Source organism: Doryrhamphus excisus, linkage group LG22, assembly GCF_037039965.1.
Source record: "Doryrhamphus excisus strain RoL-2023G ecotype Guam linkage group LG22, RoL_Dexc_Guam_v1.1, whole genome shotgun sequence".
Lineage (NCBI taxonomy): Eukaryota > Metazoa > Chordata > Actinopteri > Syngnathiformes > Syngnathidae > Doryrhamphus > Doryrhamphus excisus.
In genome coordinates, this window is record NC_136378.1 from 11,001,666 (window position 1) to 11,023,448 (window position 21,783).

At 40.2% G+C, this 21,783-nt stretch overlaps 1 protein-coding gene across 14 annotated transcripts in view; it reads left to right on the forward strand.

Moving 5' to 3' along the window:
- tenm2a (teneurin transmembrane protein 2a) overlaps positions 1–21,783 on the forward strand; it is a 186,028-nt gene that overhangs the window by 50,720 nt on the left and 113,525 nt on the right. For 7 of the 14 annotated variants that reach the window (XM_058063578.2, XM_058063577.2, XM_058063582.2 and 4 more), the window contains 4 exons: positions 4,763–4,807; positions 5,315–5,347; positions 6,429–6,722; positions 16,581–16,631. The exons of 1 other annotated variant lie outside the window; for it this stretch is intronic. In XM_058063578.2, the coding sequence (XP_057919561.2) occupies positions 4,763–4,807; positions 5,315–5,347; positions 6,429–6,722; positions 16,581–16,631 (423 nt within the window). The remainder of the gene's footprint in view (positions 1–4,762; positions 4,808–5,314; positions 5,348–6,428; positions 6,723–16,580; positions 16,632–21,783) is intronic. 6 more of the 14 variants (XM_058063588.2, XM_058063587.2, XM_058063589.2 and 3 more) reach the window with 3 other exon arrangements.

Consider the following 21,783-nt stretch of genomic DNA (forward strand, 5'->3'; position numbering starts at 1 on the left):
CTGATAGGCTCTTTCGCGGTGTTTGTCCGAAATGGAAATTGGTCCGTTTCTTTTAAAGTCCACACTGCAAATGGTTTTTCAAAATGAATTTAAAAATGTATGGACTCTCTGGGTATTATTATATTGCAAATACTGTGTCATTAACCATAACACTGCTGTGAGAAAAGTTCTGCCCTTTTTAGATAATCGTCTCTTTTGGCTGGGCTGACAAAAAGTAGGGCTGTAATCGACTCAGGACTTCCACAGTCAAATCTGATTTGGTGCATTTTCTCCCTAGTTGGCAATTTTGTTGTTGTTATTGTGTAATTGGAAATGCCAACATTGATAATATAAATGAGTTAGTTGAAAGGTTCAATAAGTACTTTTTAAGTAATGCACCAAACCAAGACAGCATGGACCACTCGGACTCAGGGAGCACACAAGTGGTGACACACGAGCATACCATGGTCAATTTGCATAAAAAAACAAACAAAAAAACATTGGTTGTCATTGAGGCTGCACAGTGGAGGAGTGGTTAGAAAATGAATGATTGAATGAATGAATTGTTGTCATTGTTCACGTGAATGAGCCGTTCAAAAGACTCAACTCGTTTGCGAACTTCACATCTCCACTGCTGAGCACTACATCCCTCAGTAACAAGATGTCCTCCAGAGTGCATATTATTGTGTCATGTCCTGCCATGTTCTTTTCTGAACCAGATGTCTTTTCTCTGGGCAGGGGCAGATTGGGATAGGACGGGTGACATTTGTCGCTACAATGTTAGGCCCCTTGTTAGTAGGTAGAAGAACCCCTGTGGGTAGAAAAAGAACAGATGTCATCTGGGAGGCGTGGGAAGTGTTTGACCATGACAGATCATTCGGGGGACGCTGTTAAATTGTGGTGTTAATGAGATACCATTGATATGATTTTTGGATTGGACATTGAGCTACTGAGCTACTAAATGCATCCTTTTCAGAAGTGTAGATAAAACCTAGTCGGCTGAAGTAATCTGTTTTGTTCTTAGTACCACAGAATACTGTGAAAAATGTCTGAACATAATGATGATGTCTCAGATAGGATCATTTAACAGTCTGTTTAGACACCTTTGAACATAAAACCTAACCTATGTGAAACTGTATAAAGTGTTATAAGTTGACTTAAGAGCACGTCTGGGAGTCACAATGGACTCTGTAAATCATATCATTGTATTATGAGGTATCTAAAGGCCCTAATTAAGTTGATATAGAGGTATATCCCCCAGTCCCACTGCCAGATAATGCCATTCATATTGATGAGTCTGCAGAACTATGATGAAGAACAGCCAATATATTCATACAAAACTATCTGCACATGGCAGCTCCGTAGTTGGAGGTGCCAGCAAAATGTTCAAGTAATTGCAAATGAGTTATAGCGATGGTAAAACAATTGTTTAAACCTGTGTGTCCTGATTTGGTCCTATTAGAGAAAGCGCAGCGAGCTATTACCTGCACATCATCACAATGTAAACTCGACAAACAGACAGTTGTTTTATCAAGGGAGCACAAATAACATTAGCATTTATTTAGAGTTGGTTTTCTGGTCACATGGCAAGTTCGGTAATCACTCTGACAGCTTTATTTTAATCATAGCCAGCTCAGGAGGGAAACACATCTAACTAGCTGTCAAGCTGCTAAATGCTGCAGTCATCTACTAGTCACTAACAGGAGCTTGCTCTAAGAGCTCTGTTCCTCATGTCAAGCTGATGACAGTCTACTATAAACCAAGCGCCATTGTTCCCCCCATGCTGTGATTCACAACAAATAATAATACTACATTTTTGGGGTTGCTTTTTGATATTTTGTATAAACTGTCCTGTATTTTTTTCCCAAGTGCTCATTTTTTAAGAAGGGTGGCTGATGGTGATGCGAACCAGGGTTGTCCTGTGGTACCGCCCATAACCAACCACAACATACAAGATAGCTTTGTTCCCCTCTACTGTATTTGAAGTGCAAATTATTGCCCCAAACCATTTCAAGCGTCTAATAGTGGACACGTGGTTAAGTTTGAGGTGCGTGACCGGCAAAGTATTAGAAACACTTCACACATCAATTAAAATTGAACGTTATTATGTTAGGAAGTAAAGAATCCTGTATGCAACTTCACCACCGTTGAAGTATAAAGTATTTCATTCCTGATACATCATAATTGAACAGCATTCCCACAAACTCTATTCTTTCTCATGGATAAAAATGACCTTGTGTCCTGAAAGTAAAATAGGTATTCCAGTCAAAGCTAAATTACTCTCTCACTCGACTCCTCTGTGGTTTGGCGCTTTCATTAAACACTGTGCCGTCCATCACAAACTTTGGCCCTGTAGGCTGTCTCGTCTCTTCACTCCGCTTGCCAATAACTAGGGATTTCAGTGCCGCATTTTATGATCCCCTTCCACTGTCGGCTCACTTCATGTTCTATTTTGCAGCATATTTTTCCCTATCAAGGTAAGAAAAATACATTGTCTTCTCTTTATATCACACAAAATATTATAGCCTGGAACTCGGCTTGTTCATTTTCATACCAGGAACCGAAGTGAATTCAATGACCACATCAATGAAAATTCATGAATTTTCTCCATCTCATACCCCAGCAATTGTATCTAGAGCCCCTTTTTGCATATGTTTACATAATCAATTTCTTTTTTTTTCTAATTCTATTACGAGGGGAACAAAGAGGGGGCCACTTTAGAAGGTGCAATTTACATAAACATTGGCTTGAGATAGACAACTGTCTGATGGAGGCTGAATAGTGATTATAAGATTTGTGTGTGTGTGTTTGTGGCTGGATCCACCGAGAGAGTAAATGTACAATTGTCGTGGTATCAGATGCCGTCTGTCCTCTTCTGGATCAAAAACAGTCTCTCTGTTTTCACGTAAAGAATGACACGGTGCTTGATACAAGTTTGCATTGGAATTACGCATGGTTAAAAAGCATATGACATTTGAATTACGTAATTTCGCCGCAGACCTTCGACTGGCAACACCATGCATAAATAATGGATCACAGTAGTAGTGAGCTTATACTGTGCGTGTCTGCCCACATTTCATGACACTGTGTCTTGTGTTATCTATTGTTGTGACCTGCCAGCTGCAATAAAATTGTGAATGTTTTCTTCAAGTTTCTTCAGAGGTGAACTTCTGATTCATGAAAAATAAAAAAAAGCACTTTGATAGTGTCAAAACCTGGCATTTTCTAACAACGAATGGCTTCAACCGTTAAATAGCATAATTTCAACTATTCAGAAGAACTGTTGAATAACCTTTTAGCAGCCAGCTCCATTTGCTTCCTGATTTTAATTCCCCACCCAGGTGCAAATCAGTTCTCTAGTTTGGCAAATCAGGAAAAATCAGAATATGCTTTGAAACAGCGCTACCTCCAATGCCGAAAATGGCTTGTCCGGGGGTGACATGCTCTGTAAACTGTTGGTTCTGGGGCGAAAAAGAGAATATAATTGCAGTGATTGAAGCCCACAGGTGCAGCCTGCTTTACATTCGTTCAAGATTTGCACAATGTTGGGTGAGAGGGTGTCAACCAGCATAAAGCTGCTGCCCTCTATTCTTTGTTCGTCAAACTGCTAACAAGTGCAAATTATTTTTAATGATAGGCCATACCATCCCACCAAGCTCCTATTCACAAACAATCACACTTGTACATACACACACAGCAAATTATGCACATTTGCTACCACACACCTTCAAAATGACATTTATCAATGGAGGTGCATTTAGTGTAATGGATGACTATAAACGACTTCATAGCATCAACAAGATGAATTCTGTTGCCCTGATTCCTTTAATCAAAAGAAAAATTTAACAAAAAGTAGTGGATTTAAGGTGATTTCACAACTTATATATTTGTAATCCATACCTTTTCTAATTTGACCTGGAATGGAAACATGAATGAATATGATATCTGTCACTGTTGTGGTGTTATTTTCTATCCTAATAGTTTTAAAGTTACATTTAAAAGATGATGAAGTTTTCTATGTTCTAACTACGGAAATATTCCATTTATAAATGAGAACCCTACTTGCTGGAAATTCACTTGTCACAGTTACATCTGGAACCCATTAACTGCAATAAATTAAGGATTGCATATACGCAATGTATTATGATGCAACAAATCAGCCTTTACATTAGATAAATGTTCAGTTTTGAGTGACACTGTCAGAAAAGCGCAATATTTATTTCACCTTGTTTTTATTTTTATGGTTGGATGCTGCATTTAGACTACCTGATTTTGCTGCAAAGGGAGAGAAAGCAGGAAAAAAGCTCAAAACATAGTAGTACATTACAATATGGCATGTATGAGACAGACATTGATCTAATTAGAATGCAGCACCATATATGCCCCCCACATCTGTCATAATATCACGTAACAAACATGTTATTGGGTTTCTAGTTATGGACTAACTGAGATAGATTTTCATGTCTGCTTCAGTCTCTCGCGCCAATCCATCTTTCTTTGAGTTCATGTAGATTGCTATAGCACGGGCCTACCACTTAAGGGGATACATGTGCATTTCATGTAATCACTAGTTATGGGATGTTAATTGTGTGGATTGACAGCCTGTGGGATGTAACAGGAACAGGTGGACTCTTTACTCACAGCGTGAAATTAAATTGATGTCTTGTTTGTGGCAATTGTCATTGTTTTGGGGGAAGAAATTGTAGAAAACTTAATTTTCTAGTTAGAACAAGCATTCATAATGCTGGCTGGTGCTAAGAATCAATTTGCTTTGCTCTCTCAGGACTCCTGGAATTTTCTCCTGTCCTCCTTCGATACTTCATATCAGGTATGGGTTCCAAACAAGGATGTAAAGCAGGGGTCTCAATCTCATCTTACCATGGGGTTGCTGGAGGTACTCAAGTATTCCACAAAAGAAGTTCTTCAGAACATCGGGTTCTCTCGCCTACTCATTGCTGGCATTGCTTCCTCGCTGGGAGTGCTTCCGGCTACCCAGCATGCCTTGTGGCACTTCTTTTGTAAAAAGTTGCTCAAGTGTAGTTAACTAGTAGCAGTTGTAAAGTGTGTTAACATAGTTGTGGTTTATGACTCCCTGTAGTGGCAGTAGTTGCCCTATGCATGTTTACTTACCTGTTTTATGTTTGTGTTTGCACTGTGATTGTAGTGTTCTGTCTCGTGACCCCCCCATACATTTTGTAGGGGGACAAAAATATGGTCCTGGCCGCAAGTATGAGACCTCTGATATAAAGGTTATGTATGTAGAATAGGTATTTCATAGAAATTGGCTGTAGCCTTCTGTATAGTAAATAAACACTTTCTTTTGTCTTTTTTTAAGTGGGAGGGAGACAACCAAAGAAGAAGCCGAATGGTAATCTTCAATTATGTATTGCAGTGTTTGGTATACACTACAGTAGTTGTAGATACTTGGTTCCAGCGAAATGTGAAGTCATTTGCTTGTTGTGGTTGTGTAGTCTTATAGGCCCCTTGTGTCTTCTAGGGCACAGCACAAGTTTTTTGAGATCTTTTAAAGAGCCGATGAAAAGATCCAGCAGATGAGTTCCATCACTTTAATTCCTCTTCGTCTGATTGCTCCTGATGAGTCACAGTTGACCGAGTCACGCAGCTGTGTGATTCTCAGTGCGCTTATTCATACAGTATGCCGCCACCATGACAGCTTCTTGTCGCCGGTCTCCTCCCCATCTCTTTCCCTTCCTCACAAACTGCTAATGAAGTGAATCACTCCTGTTTTTTTTCCGATCCCCAACAGCTGATGGTGAGAAATTGCATCCACAATACTCTTTTAATTAGTATAAAGAATGAATTGGTTGAGCATGCCTTTTCCCGTAATTGCTTTTTCCTCAGCTTGGATTTAATTGGGCAGTGGTACGTTGCTATTGATCTCTTTTGATGTGCTTTAATTTGGATAATTTTATCTATTTATTTTGTGTGAGACTAGTCAGTTTGTCTTGAAGGGGGTTGAGGTGGGAACAGTGCTAGGCAGCACGGCTTTATTCAGTTAGCCTTGGGTTCCAGCATGCAGAGGTGACTATAGGTGAGATGTTGTGACCCAAAGGCGGTATCACAGTTCTATTACTGTGTTGAGGCTGCAAGTGAGCAGCACTTTCATCCCACATCAACATCTTATGAGGGCAAAAGCGGAGCAGTAAAGTCAGGGACCAAGGCATTCTATGATGTCCTTAACAAGCCTGCAGGCCACCACATATTCCTTCCAGCAGCTACTTTATAGTTTGTGACTGATTCATGCTGTGTCATCTCTCCCCTCCTGAGTGCATCAAGAAAAAGCAATTTTCAACCTCCTCCATTGTTTTATAATTAGTTTGCCTCTCTGCGTGTGATTGTAGATTTGTTTGCAGGGTTAGTGTGTTTGTTTGTGTGAATGCCTCCATTTACCTGTGTGCCTGCTGCTGACTGGTGTGCCTCCCTTACAGGGGGAAACTTTACCCTGGCCGAGCTGGGAGTGTGCGAGCAAACGCCTGTTCCGCATCCCGCCGCTGTCCCCTACTGCCCGGAACTGGGGCTCCTCCAGAGGGGCTACTCCCTCAGTGCTGGCTCCGATGCAGACTCTGACCCAGACGGACCGCTGTCCCCTGACCGAGCCATCCAGCTTTGGGCCGGAGGGGGAAGAGTTAAGTCTCGCCGGAGCTCAGGAGTGTCCAGTCATGAGAACTCGGCCCTGACCCTCACCGATTCTGAGAACGATAATAAGTCTGACGATGAATCAGGTAGGAAACAGGATAACATATTGTCATATGTGCAACTGACCTGAGAACAAAATAATGTCAAACCAATTAATAAATATTCAAGTGGATTACACTAAATAGACACTTCAGTTGGTGCAACCGTGCAAACTCATAACATTCAATTCAATTGAACCGTTAAATTGAACCATTCAATTAAACCGACACATGTGGTCCTTGGTTCAGATCGTAGTATGAATTTTATCCCGACATTGTAAGCATAACAAAGGGTGGTTGATCAACAATCTTTTTATTGCAAAATCAAAACAAGCTACTGCTGTACCACAACCACGCCAAAATGACATCAACACGCTCAACTGTCCTCTCTGCAAACAGACATCCTCCTCCCACACCCACACACAGTGAAGAACAGCCTGTCATGTTCACAGACAGTCGGAAAACACAAAACTCTTTACCACCACACACGGGTTTTAAGCATAACAGTTTGAATTTGCACGTCATTGGGTTGCCACTCCAGCATCAAAATGTTGAGTTACATACTGTAAAGTGTTATAAGAACTATTCAATTTGGCAGTTCCTCCTTTGCAACCAGAGCTTGACTACATCAATCAGACTTGACTAATTATGGTTAATATTGACCGCCATCATGAGATGGCTACAAGCCGTCACATGAAAGCTAAATCACATTATGTTGGTGGAAATTTGCTTGTTGACACTTTCCTCTGCTCTTAGTATATTGGCTCTCACCAAGAGTAGTGATGGAGCTCGAACTTGTTGCTTGAGGCTTTCCTGTTGCATTTCCCTGTTAAACCGACAATTAACTGACAAAATATGATATAGTTTTTTTTTAAGAAGCGGCTTTACAAAACAGCACAAGATAACAGCCAAGAATAGGTTCAAGAAGCAAAGAGAAATGAGGCCGAGACAGGGACGACACAAATCTACGTGGAGAGACAAGATTGTCAAATGTGCCTGCATTATATGGATAAAAGTAGCTCAGGACATGAAAAAACATGGTGGCAGATTTGGGAAGCCTTCACCCTTCAGTGAGCTGACAAAAGCTATAATATGATGATGATGAGAAGAAAGCAAAAAATAGAATTTTGGTGTTTGAGTGTTGGTTCCCATGTGGAATAAATTTGAAAAATACCCAGAGAGAGCAACTTTGTTTATTGCAGACATCCTATTTCCTTGTTAATCCTGAAGTAGCCCTAACCCTCAATGTGGGATTCTCAGATGTGTCAACAGAGGTTAATGAAAAGTAGACGGAAGAAAGAAACAACAACCTAATTAATTACATTTTCATCAGCCGCCTGAACAGATGTGCTTAAACCTCTGTCATACGAGACTTGTGTCAGCTGATCAAACTACTCAACACCCATTAAACACATCATGAAACACCTTACCTGAGATGCACCTCTCAACCCAATGGCTGATAATTGGTTTGTGGTTAATTACCAAGCTAATCTTGCAACCCACCATGTCTGCTGTAGACGGCGTCTAAGCCTTTTGAGGCTTTGAAAATTAACATTTCAATCTGGCACTAAATTATGATGAGCATTTGCTAGCACTGTGTCTGACTGTTATATTGTCATAAAATACATTGCCTAAAATTGTGTTGTTTCTTTGCAAAAGGTTACACGCTCCCTAAATATGATTTTTTTTTTTGGTAAATTGCTGTCTATTTTTACATTTGTATTATGTAGGTTGTGTATCTAATTTGAAAAAAAATATGCTTACAATTTAAACTTCAAAAGTTTAATATGTTGACGTGTGTATACGTCCAGTGGCTCACAGCTTTTGGCTCGTGTGCTGGAGACATGAGAGGTAGTGGGGAAGCCAGATAAAAGTGTGTGCGTGTGTCTGATAAAGCCACTTGCAAAACTACTTAGTCATTTTGAATGAAAAACACCCCACCTCTGCTCCTGCATCTTGGTCCAAACATAACATCTGACGCTGATGGCATCTCAAAGCACCCAGCAGTAAGATTTCACTCCCCCCAGGCCTAAATAATATGAGCTTGTGTGTGTTTGTGTGTATACTCGCCGTGGCTACAGGTATGTGAACGTGTACAAATGTTGCACATGTGTGTAAAAGTGTGAAACAGGAGCAACTGTGTCAAAAAAACAAGGGGAGAATCTGAGAGTCTAATAATAGAGCTTGACTGAGACAGACAGAGAAACATCATAAACACATGCTAACAAATCAAAAAGATGGTGGCGTGCCAAAACTCCAAGCTGCACTTCTCTCATCTCACTGCATCTTAACTAGGCTTCCAAAGTCTCACTTCTTCCACCTGCCTTTTTTCCTCCTCTTCATCAACTTCCAAGCTTTTCCCTCTGTCTTCTGTCATCTCTTGCTGTGTGTCTCGCCAACTCTCTGCATGCTCCTGTCAGGTGAGTGACTGGCAGGTGTCAATGTCAAGGTCTAAGGTTCCCATCTGGGTAGGAGTCTACGTGTTAGTGAGTACGCAAACCTGCTCTATTGCAGATCTCAATGCCAAAATATAACCAATAACAGATATCAGGGAAGTACCTATATACGTATGTGTTTGCACGACACCTGGTCTTAGATTTAGAGCTGGATTTTCTTGGCTTTGTTGGTATTATATTGTTTGTGTGTATTAATTGAATTTTAGTTTAGGCAAAGACAGACTACAAATACAAATGTTCCATTCCATCCCGTTCACATTAGGCTTTCCAGCGTTTGGGTTGTGTTATTTACAGTGATGCATCTGCTGATCTGCTTGTCATGAATGGATCATTGAGCTGAGTGGTGAACGACTTCGGTTAAGGACATATCTGGTACATAGCGTATCTGCGGTTGTAACATCCACATTCATGTTGTGGTTGGCCTTTGTTGTTTTCATTGGAGAAAATCATTGAATCATTTCAATAGTTATCGTCTTTGGACATATTTCTGATATTTCATCTTGCCTGGCAACATGTACTATTTTTGAATGTTTGTATAGGGAGGGGATGAAAAGTATGGGAAAACAACAACGGAAACCTGAGTCAATAACAAATTAACAAGTGTGATCTGTAGACAGATACAGGTTGTCAGTCAAGGTGTTTGCCGCCTTGGCCCGTCTCAACGCAATTACCGCCAAAGTACGCAATTTGCAACATTTTAAACAGGTGGTGCAAAATAATCATTTAAAGGCTGTAGTGGCCAATATAGCGATGAGGCCTGTTGATGAAGTGTATGATCCACTGTGTATTTACAGATGGCATGTGTTAATGACTACACTAATACAGCTAAAAACATGCTCTTTGGTAATAAACTTTTACAGTATAACCTCCAAAGTCAAACACACCAGAACTTGTACAGTTCGTGCGGGCTTTGCAATCTTGGTGGTATATTTATTGTATTAAATATATTTAGCATTAATATATTTACCTATATTAAGATGCCTTTTTCATTTTTATATTTCGATTTAATGTTTAGAAGTTAGATTTGACATTTATATTTAGCATTGATATGTACTTTATACATTGAGCATTAGCATTTAGATATATATTTAACATTTAGATTCACCATTTCATGTCTACTTCAAATTTGAAAAAAAAAAACTTAAATGTGACAAAAGTAAGCTAAATGTTTAAAATACTGTATATCAGGTAAATGAGTGCGACTGAATATTTACATTCATATTTATCATGTTGTTAACACAAGTGATGGTAGTGATGATTAATTAATTAACTCAAGTATATGCCACTTTTTAAATAACTTTCATGAATGCATTTAAGAAGATTCCAAAGTTTTCCTGCATCCAACTTTATTGTCAAGTATTGAATTGAGACACTTCTCTTTTATTGCCCCTTCCAGACACTATTAAAATAAAGAGAGTAGAACACTGACTTGGCAGAGCTGATAGTGAGTTCAATTTGTGCAAGCACCATAGTGAGACAAACAAATATGGGCGTGAAGAGCAGCATCAGGAGATTTCATTTTGGCAAAGTGGAGGAAGAGATTTAGTGTTGCACTCCGCACTGCCTCATAAAACGTCCGTCTGGAAACACAACCACGCGAAAGCAGTGCTTGTACATTCCCACAGCCTCACGTCATGGCCCCATTCAAAATGCATTGATCAGGAGGTGAAAATGATTAAGACATGAATTAAATGAAATAACATTGATATTGATTTACACCTGAAGCCCAGGGCAGAATTTACAGTCCACTGCTTTGTGTGTGTATGCCTCTGCATTTCTCTTTCATTAAACACAAGGTCTGAATGTAATTCAGGGTTTAACATTGCTTTCTGTCAGGAGGGGCAGGTTTTTACAAATATATAGGCAAAATGATTGAATGGTGATATTAACAAATGCACTGGGCATTAGATATATCAATATTTGCCGCCAAAACCCGACATTAACTAAATCATGTTTAATAGCTTGGCATCAAAGTAATTTTAAGGATCCAGTTTGTACTTTCTTTGGACATGAATACAACATTTTAATAGCAGCAATGAAAGTTATACTTTTTATCCACACACATTTGTATCCATACACATTAAAATCTTCGATACAGTGGTTTCAGTTCGATACCACTATGGATGGAATGATACTGCAACCCAAGTCACAAATGTCAGCTGATGTCCCCTGTTGATTTGCTGCCCGGCAGCTCATGCTGTGGCTGGCAGCAGATGGCCCCTCAAGCGGCATGCAAAACATTTCTCATCTTTATGATCCAAATTCCGGATAAAATAACTCAACGGTAAAATGCATACATAACCCACAACAAGTTAAAACGTAACTCTGAATCGCCAAGGTCGCATCTGTCCGCCCACCAATAGGGTCCGCGAGGGAACCCTCTGAGACACACAAACAGGAGTTTTATTTAGGTCTTTATTTAGGTTTGGCTTATTCCCTCTTATTATGTATACGTGTTATACACAAGGTACATAAAGTGACTATATGGGTGTTGTTTCATGTCAAGTAGGCTCTAATAATGTTAAAACACATATTTGAAGGCTCGTAAACAGGTTTTCTATGTCATAAAAAAAATTCTATTTATTGATATTGAATTACAGTCGAGTCTGGAACCAATTACCCCGCCACAAACCAGGGATGACTGTATATATACAGTGAAGAAAATAAGTATTTGAACACCCTGCTATTTTGCTATTTCTCCCACTTAGAAATCATGGAGGGGTCTGAAATTTTCATCGTAGGTGCATGTCCACTGTGAGAGAGATAAACTAAAAAGAAAAATCCAGAAATCACAATGCATGATTTTTTAACAATTTATTTGTGTGATACAGCTGCAAATAAGTATTTGAACACCTGAGAAAATGAATGTTAATATTTGGTACAGTAGCCTTTGTTTGCTATTACAGAGGTCAAACGTTTCCTGTAGTTTTTCACCAGGTTTGCACACACTGCAGGAGGGATCTTGGCCCACTCCTCCACACAGATCTTCTCTAGATCAGTCAGGTTTCTGGGCTGTCGCTGAGAAACACGGAGTTTGAGCTCCCTCCAAAGATTTTCGATTGGGTTCAGGTCTGGAGACTGGCTGGGCCATGCTAGAACCTTGATATGCTTCTTACGGAGCCACTCCTTGGTTTTCCTGGCTGTGTGCTTCGGGTCGTTGTCGTGTTGGAAGACCCAGCCACGACCCATCTTCAATGCTCTGACAGAGGGAAGGAGGTTGTTCCCCAAAATCTCACAATACACGGCCCCAGTCATCCTCTCTTTAATGCAGTGCACTCGTCCTGTCCCATGTGCAGAAAAACACCCCCAAAGCATGATGCTACCACCCCCATGCTTCACAGTAGGGATGGTGTTCTTCGGATTGTACTCTTCATTCTTCTTCCTCCAAACACGCTTATTGGAATTATGACCAAAAAGTTCTATTTTGGTCTCATCTGACCATAAAACTTTCTCCCATGACTCCTCTGTATCATCCAAATGGTCATATGCAAACTTAAGACGGGCCTTGACATGTGCTGGTTTAAGCAGGGGAACCTTTCGTGCCATGCATGATTTCACATCATGACGTCTTAGTGTATTACCTACAGTAACCTTGGAAACGGTGGTCCCAGCTCTTTTCAGGTCATTGACCAAGTCCTGTCGTGTAGTTCTGGGCTGATTCCTCACCTTTCTTAGAATCATTGAGACCCCACGAGGTGATATCTTGCATGGGGCTCCACTCCGATTGAGATTGACCGTCATGTTTAGCTTCTTCCATTTTCTAATGATAGCTCCAACAGTGGACCTTTTTTCACCAAGCTGCTTGGTAATTGCTCCGTAGCCCTTTCCAGCCTTGTGGAGGTGTACAATTTTGTCTCTGGTGTCTTTGGACAGCTCTTTGGTCTTCGCCATGTTACAAGTTAAAGTCTTACTGATTGTATGGGGTGGACAGGTGTCTTTATGCAGCTAACGACCTCAAACAGGTGCATCTGATTCAGGATGATACATGGAGTGCAGGTGGACTTCTAATGGGCAGACTAACAGGTCTTTCAGGGTCAGAATTCTAGATGATACACAGGTGTTCAAATACTTATTTGCAGCTGTATCACACAAATAAATTGTTAAAAAATCATGCATTGTGATTTCTGGATTTTTCTTTTTAGTTTATCTCTCTCACAGTGGACATGCACCTACGATGAAAATTTCAGACCCCTCCATGATTTCTAAGTGGGAGAAATAGCAAAATAGCAGGGTGTTCAAATACTTATTTTCTTCACTGTATGTATAGATGTACAAAACCCACATACAATGACATTTGCAGCGGCTAGTCCCAGTACTCTGAAAAGCGCTATACAAATAAAATGTATTCTTATTATTAAATAACCTTAAATAAATATTTCAACTCCATTACAGGAATGTACTTTTTCTTTGTCGTTTCACCCCATATGATTTTTTTTTACAACAGCACAGGTAAAGCCCTATTCTCTGATCCGAAACTACCAGATACTGAAACTTTAATTAGGAGTGTCTTTTGTTTGGGGACGGGACAAGGATCCATTTGGATGAATTAATAACCTTAAGGTGACCTAGCATTTTGTCTGCAGAAGTAACCATAAAGTGAGTTCCGTCTTTATAATTTTTGTAATTCATTAGTTTACTGTGTCAGTAGGTCACTCTCCAGTCAACAGTCTCAACTGTGTTAATTAGCTTACTTGAAGAAATAAAACAAGGCACTCAGACTTCAGAGTCTGACTTTTTTAATTTACCCTTGAGCCACCAGACAATTTTAAATTGGATTGTCCGGAGTTGGGATGCCGGCTGCCACTTGATGCCACCAAGTTGCTTGACCTTTAATAAATCTCGGTTTTATTGCAAGCTGAGTTTATAAACAAAGGCGTGTCATGGCTGCATACGCTGCAGTCTAGTGGCCTAATCACACTGGCATGCTGATTAGCTTCCTTCAGACAATATTTCTCTCTGTCTTCTTTCTCTGTCTCAATCTCTCCATCTGTTCCACTAGATAATAAATCATAGGCCAGCATTGTCGCTTGTGTGACGGGATGTATTAATCTCATAATTAGAGAATGAAAAGTCAGTGCTAAATATAGTCTGGACTTACAGTCTAACCCTGCCCCCCATTTGAAATGTTCTAACCTGATATTTCCCCTTTTGTGTTATTTTTGTTGAATGATGATAATAATAATTGAAATACGAAATAACAATAAATCACAAACACACACACACTCACTGAAAAGTTCTCAAACCGTGATTATTTTGACTTTGATATTAACACACCTCAAAACGATAACCCAGTTATCAGACACAGTTCCCACTAATAACACAGTTCGCTGCACTACCTCATGTCTGTCAAATTCAAGCAGCACTTATAGTGTTGGACTGATGGGGTCCCTCAAGACCAATGCTGTCCCCTCAGGGTCTCTGCTGATGTGCAGGAAACTGGGCGTGAGTCGGCAAGCGTGCTGGAAAGGTTGGCGGCATTAGACTCTGATTGAGTTTTCAGAGAGCAACGCGGGGTGCGAACGTCTCGACAACGGTCTAACAGAATTAGTTGCTTGTGATGAATGGTATGTGAGAGCAGCCCTGACATTCCGCTTACACTAATACACACACGCCTGTGTGTGGATGTGTGTTTAAGTGTGTGTTTTGGTTTCAAATGGTTCAAGGACTTTTCTTGTACACGCAACAAGAGCGACGTGTGCTGCAAAAACATTCCGAACACAACATGCTGTGTCTGTGTTGGTCTTAAAATCTCCTGCAGTTACAATCAGAGCTCAGCATACTCGCCACAAGGCTTATACTTTGCGTACATATAGTCACCTTTGATTCTGCCCGTTCCTACATGACACCTTGTGACTGTTTTTGAACTGTAGGTGCTACAAATGAACCAAATTTTACCCTGAGCAGTATTGATCGTACAGTAGAACAGTATTGATTGGAATGATGTATTCATGCGCCTTGGGCAAGGTTTTAATTGCAAATAATGTGTTAGTTCAAAAATGTAAGTAAAACTGTTCAGAAAGTAATATTGTCGACCATCTATGGTCGTGAGCTTTGGGTAGTGGTCGAAAGAACGTGGGTGTAAGCAGGTGAAATAAGTTTTCTCTGTCGGGTGGCAGGGCGTTCCCTTAGAGATAAAGTGAGAAGCATCCGGGGGAAACCGCTGCTTAAATGAGGTGGCTAAGGCATCTGGTTACGATGCACCCCCCCCCCCCCCCCCCCTCGGAAAAGCGGAAGGTAATGGATGGATGGAGTAACGTTGTTACTCTGATTATCCATATCCTTAGAATACCGGTATGTATCTTGTGAATCTTTTAGTTGGGAATCATCACACAGTCAATCTCGGAAGAAAATATTATTTATGAATGGACATACTGTATTGCAAACAGCAGAAAATGTAGGAAGTAGAAATGATCAGATCAATATCGGCCCATTTCCGTGACATAGCACGTGATCAGCGTACTATGTGTGGATAAATGTCTTTCAATGCCGATCACTTGTGGCTAGTACTATTCCAGCATGCACAAACATGATTAAAACGTTTAATTTTATAAACCCTATAGGCTATTTTTCTTTACTAGAAAAGGACAGAAAATTGATATTTTGATGGTAAAGGTTTGCTGACCGCTGGTATCATAGAATGGGGATGGTAGTATCCCTCATGTTTCCAACAAAGTCTTATATACGTACTCATATATGTATTTTTCAAACCCTTGGCCTTGTTTTTGGTCATGTCTGGCTTCCACACAGCTGCTCAACCACATAAACTATAGTTTTTGTTCTGAAGTTAAAGCTGGAGAAAGTTAGGTACTCTTAATTTATCGAGTCAGCAGAATGATGGTGACTTTTACGCTCTATGTGCCTCAGCACTCATTGATCCCACTCAGTAAATGTCTCTGCTTTTTGAATGCTTTGCAAAAATACCACTTACCGTTGACCATGGCACATTTAGCAGGCATATACTTCAGTTTCGGACTTCTGGCAAAGGTGTGTGGATGTTTACCTGTATTAAAGTGTGTGTGTGGGGGGGGGCAATTTGAAACTTTTGTAACTTACTACTATCATAATGGTTTCAATTGTATTTCATGCCATCACCAAATGTATGAGTGGAGAGGAGAAAAGTGGGAGAAATAAAATGCGAATTATCTAGCCATTTATGACTGATAATGTTTTCTTCTGTGTGGTGCTGAAACTATTTGTAATGAAGTTTAATGGTCAGAGCTTTGCCACCAATGAAGGACACAGCTAATCAAGAATAGGAATGAGAAGAGTGCAAATGTTGATGTTAATTTTTTCTTTTCCTTATAATATATTCTGTTCAGTATGTTCTTTAAGTTGTCCATGTCCACTGTTTTTTTTCAATTGTTTCATCCTTTTTACCCTTTCATTCATCATATTTTTCTGTTTCTTTTGTCATTGTTCCCTTTTCTTCCCCTCAATTCCTCCCCTTCAGCTTATCGAGATGATGAGGAAAATGAGGATCCATTTGGAGACTACGTGATCAGTAAGTCATGACGGTGTATAGCCTGACGTTGAATACTCAACATATCAGTATCTGTTTTTTATTATGTAGTTGTGTTTCCTGTGATTTCAACTGTAATTGACTCTGTCTGTCTGTCTGTATTGTTGATACCTGGATAATAGAGGCTGTTGAACACAGCATAATAGCTTTTATCTGGGCCGCAGATGAGTGAATACAACATTATACCTCAGTCAGCTTGAATAGGCTCTTTTGGAAATTGTAATTGTTCACATTGTTGTAATTGCTGTCACATTCACACCTCTACGCTATACTCGACATCACGCCATTACATTTTACATTTTATTCAAACGTCTCATTGAGAGAAGTTGTACTGATTGCAGTAAGGATGAGCATTTATTTTTCTTTTAGAGACACCTTTCAGAAGGCAAAGCTTTTTTTCCCACATCTCCATTTCTGCACTCCTTTCATTGTGATTCATGTACACACTTGATCAGTGGAAGTTTCCCAGAAGGTGTTCTTTGCTTTTGAACAGTCAAAACACAAGTTTGTCCTCTGTGCTCGCTACGCCGCTACAAGGTGCGTGCCATGATAATGGCCGACTTGGCCAAGATTGAGCAGGAGAGGAATGCACATCGATGTGGACTTAACATGCCGTCCATCCGACACACAGCTAGATTGCCTTTATATCTGCTGGAGAAGAGCGTACTAGAGAGAGACTATCAGTGTCTCACCGATTTAACTCAAGTTGTTTTGCATGTGGAATTAGCTCCCCTATAAGAAGCTTTGGTTGAAAATGTTCAGACATTTGGGCCACTGTTTGTCAGTGAGAACTGATGGTGGGTTATGCAGCCAAACCAGTTGAGAACCACTGATTTAGATATTGGCAATGCCTCTTGAAGCAGACAGTGCTGTGATATTTTGCTGATATGATAACCAATGCAGCAATAATTGAAATGTTAAGATATTTGGCAGATGTAGCAGTAAATAGATTACTGGTTTGAGATATTTGGCTTTTAGGATGAACCTAAAATGCCAAATTCTTGCCTGTTCAGCCACTTGATCAGATTATGTAGCCACCTTAAAATCTTTGAATGCATACTTAAACAAGTAGTACAGGGACAGCAGACTATCCACGCACTGAGGTAGCAAAACTAGCTTTGTTCCTTTTGTTCAGATTTGTTTATATGCTTTAGGTAGTTTTGTATCCACTGGTGGGTGGTGGAATACATTGCCTTATACTACCACTGCATCCAGTATTTGTGTGAGGAACAGATGTGATATTTCTGTTCTTCATAGGGACTTGTAATATGTGTGAAATTTAAATTGTGAAATTAAAAAATTCTTTCCAGAGTTGGACGTCAACAAGTGTGCAAGATTCTCAGGTGGAGCATTAGTTTGTAAAATGTGTTGAGTTGTTGTGATTGTTACGTCTATACAGAATTTAGTTTGCTATCTATTTGCTTTGTAAGAAAACAACGCTGCTCAAGAAAGGTAAGACTATAAAGACTGCTGACAAAGGACTGTGATTGTTTGGAAATATGGAAGAAAGTCTCGTGTCTTAGAATAAAAAGTCTTGTGGGAAAAGCCATGACACATACCGGCAACAGAGAGCAAATCATAGTGAAAAGAGAAGATGTTGGGTTGTTTTTTCTCATTTTGATTAGGAACAGTTCCAGCAGCTGTCACTTTATTGTTCCTGAAAACAAATAAAAAGAAATGAAAATCAGTGTCATCGTTAACAAAAGATAATTAACTGTGCCATTAAAACCTCAGCTGGGTCTTAAAAAGAGAACTAATTCAGCATATACTTATTCAAAAATGAAGTCTCGCCTGCTCGTTCAGAGCTTCCTACTCCTGCGGAGTGATTATGACAAACTGATGGGTGTTTTGTTTCTAGGAAATGAGAGGATCAATGCACGGTTGACAGTGGGCTGAGCTGCTACAGAGAACGCAGAAGCGAGAGTAAGGAAGAGGTCTTGTAGCTTCCAAGAAAATCGGGGCTGAAGAGAGAGGATAGAGTTAAAATCAGATGATGGAAAGAGGATCAAGCGTAGTGGGCAAGATTTAGTAGGCTTCAGCCACAGCACGGGGAGTAATGGATAAAGAAAGGGCTGAAAGTGGGCGGGATTCCGGAGGAGGAATGATTGAGAATCCGATTGAGATTTAACTGTACAGTAAAAAAAAAGATGGCTGAGGATTAACATTCTGTGGCTGTCTGTGAGCGCCTAGATAATCTCTGGAGTCCCGCAGAGCCCTACAGGGAGTCCAGCACTGTCTTGAGGGTAGAGCCCTATACCGCCAGGCCTGTCACTGTGCGTCCTCTATGTGTGTGTGTTTTTGTCGAGGTGTGGCAGGTGGGATGTGATGCTGACTCCAGCTCCCCCGCTATGCCGTTTTCTAAGCAGCTTGATAGCTCTGCCCAACAGGTAGTGGTGATTTTATTTATTTACTTTTTTTTTTATCATAATGACCGTCAGTTCACACTAGTTTACCTCCTGGTCTCCACTTTTCCTCAATGTTGTGAAAGACTAAAATTGCACAATCCATCATAATGGTTGGACACATTTTGCTTCAGACAGCATAGGGGAGAAGTCAATAAGTAGCTACATGCAGAGTTTTAATCCATATCGATCTGCGCCCCATACTGTCTCATCAAATGGAACCCGGTGCTGTGGGGTGCCACACAGTGTGGTGAGGCAAGGCTTGGCATCACCTTGTTTGTTTGAAAAATACAGGAAATGAGACATACACTATATCGACAAAGGTCTCGGACACACCAATTGACCAGTTCATTTATCAATAAGGACTAGGGCGAGACCACCTAGACCCCACCCTGTCCTCCATCTTACAATAACAGCCTTTTCATTTCAAGCGTCACTGTGCCCCAGTGCACAAAGCAAGGTCTGTAAAGGCATGCTTGGATGTGTTTGATGAGGTCAGGTCAGGACTCTCGAGTTCTTTTACACCTGGGATGAACTGTAACATATAGTGACCTCTGATCTCACAAATTGTCCTCCAGATGTCGACCTAACAAAACCATAAATGTGAATTGGTCTGTATAGTGCGCAGTATTTCAAATATTGTTATATCTCATCAAAGGCCGGCTTTGTTCATGCCAAAGCTATCTCTCCTACTATATTATTCTGAAGCCTGCGGCCATGTTTTAGTTGTGAGAGCGTAATGTACTAATTATGGTTGGACAGTGTCATATTCCTCAAAATTATTTTTGTCTGTGTTTGTGTTTGTCTCCTCCTCTTTTGTGTTATGAGATTCATCCCACATGGGTCGATGAAAAGCGACATATACGAAAACTGAAGCGATTTTTCTTAGAGGATAAACTCATTCAATCCCTGCCAATTTTCAAAAGCCGTCACTTCCGGTACCATTATGACCATTTTTGATGATATTGACTGATCCTTTGTCTCTATGCATTCCCAAGCTGGCCTTCTACTACTAGTCATACTCTAATAGCCACTGTTGACACAAAAACTAACAGCGGGGTTAACTCCTGCTTGTGATCCTGCATTGTAGATAATTTACATAAAACCTAGCAAAGTGTCATCTTTACTCCGGATCAAACAGGTCTCCTATTGCCCCACTAGAAAGGCCAAACCGTGACCTGCAGCACTTTTACTAATGCAAATCCATGAACTCATCTTTGCTGCTCAGGCACAGCGTGGATGCCAAGCAAAGAAATGGATTCTAATTTGAAACCAGCAGGAAAAAAGCTGTTAAAAAATGGCTACACTGATGTCAATATTTCTCTTCAAACCATTTTGTCTCCACTCAATACTCACTTTAATAGCTTGGCTTTGTTTTGCAGGCACACAGATAAGGAGGAAGAGAATAGTAAATCCATATTGGAGTCTCTAACCCCTGATTGTGAAAATGGTCTTGTTTTTGCCACTTAATGCTCAAAGCTGACAAATAATCAGAAACAGTACTAGTGAGGATCTGACTGTCTTTCATCACTATGACCATGTGGGACAGGCTGGCATCTCATCGGCTGCCAAATCTTTTCTTTTGCAACACGATTATGTCTTTCTATTTAGGATGCAGAGGAATGTTTTTACATGTATTCCGTTTTCTCGCTGCACTAAAAGCTTTGTCTATGCTGCAGTCGTGGCAGTGACAATCAATAGCACAACCCAATCACCTTTAAATCGGATCAATGGGTCAGTCCATATGTACTCAAGCCTTTTTCACAGTGATCCTTTGCAAAGTCATGGCTATCTATTTTAGGGTCAAGTCACCATAATCAATTACAATGCATGCAGTAAATAGTCCCCGGTTGATCTTTCAGGTAAGCCAATCAAGGGCATTTTTAAAAGATGTGAGCATCAAAAGATCGACTCTTTTCTATTACCTTTACTGAAAACCGTTGTATATGTAAACAGTCAATGACAAACTCGCCTTGCCATCCAAAAATGCTGCTTTTTGTTGCAATGCAAATGTCTACCTGGATGTTGAAAGGATGGCGAGGGGGTGTTATTTCATTGTAAATAGGAATTTGCATGCAGAGATTTGACTGGTACATGACTGTACCTTAAAGAGCAAAAAACACAGCACATCCGCAAAAAAAAAAAGAACACATGAGCACGCTGTCGCAGCATGTCTAAGTGTTCTGTTGATTTCATTTCAGATGAAAATCTTTTGTATAGTGCCAGATTGATTTTTCCCAGTAGACACCTTTTTTTCATCTTTATCCTTCTTTCAAGCATTTCAGGGACGAAAACCGTGAGCTTGCTGATGGGCAGGAAGTGTGAAGATCACTTCAGTAACAGCACTTTTTTATTTATCTTTTTATTTGACGGCTGCCACAGGACATGCCCATCTCCATGGCGACAGTTTGCTATTTTAACAATATTTTTATCTGTATTGTGTTTTCAAGAGAGCTCATCAGGAGGCATTGTTTAACTTTTCTTCCTATTTCCCATGTATACTCAGCCTCCACAAAATATAAGATAAACATCTTTACAGTTTGATAAATATCAACGCAAGGGCAACTTAAATTATTTGATAAATGTTCGTTTCTGCCTTTGCAGAGATAGCAAGGCTGAGTTTTGATTGACACTGTCCTATAGGTATTCATTCCGCAACATATTTAGTATCACTGTGGTTGCAGTTTGCAATAATTTTTTAATTGGCTTATGATGTAGCTATGTTTGACTCA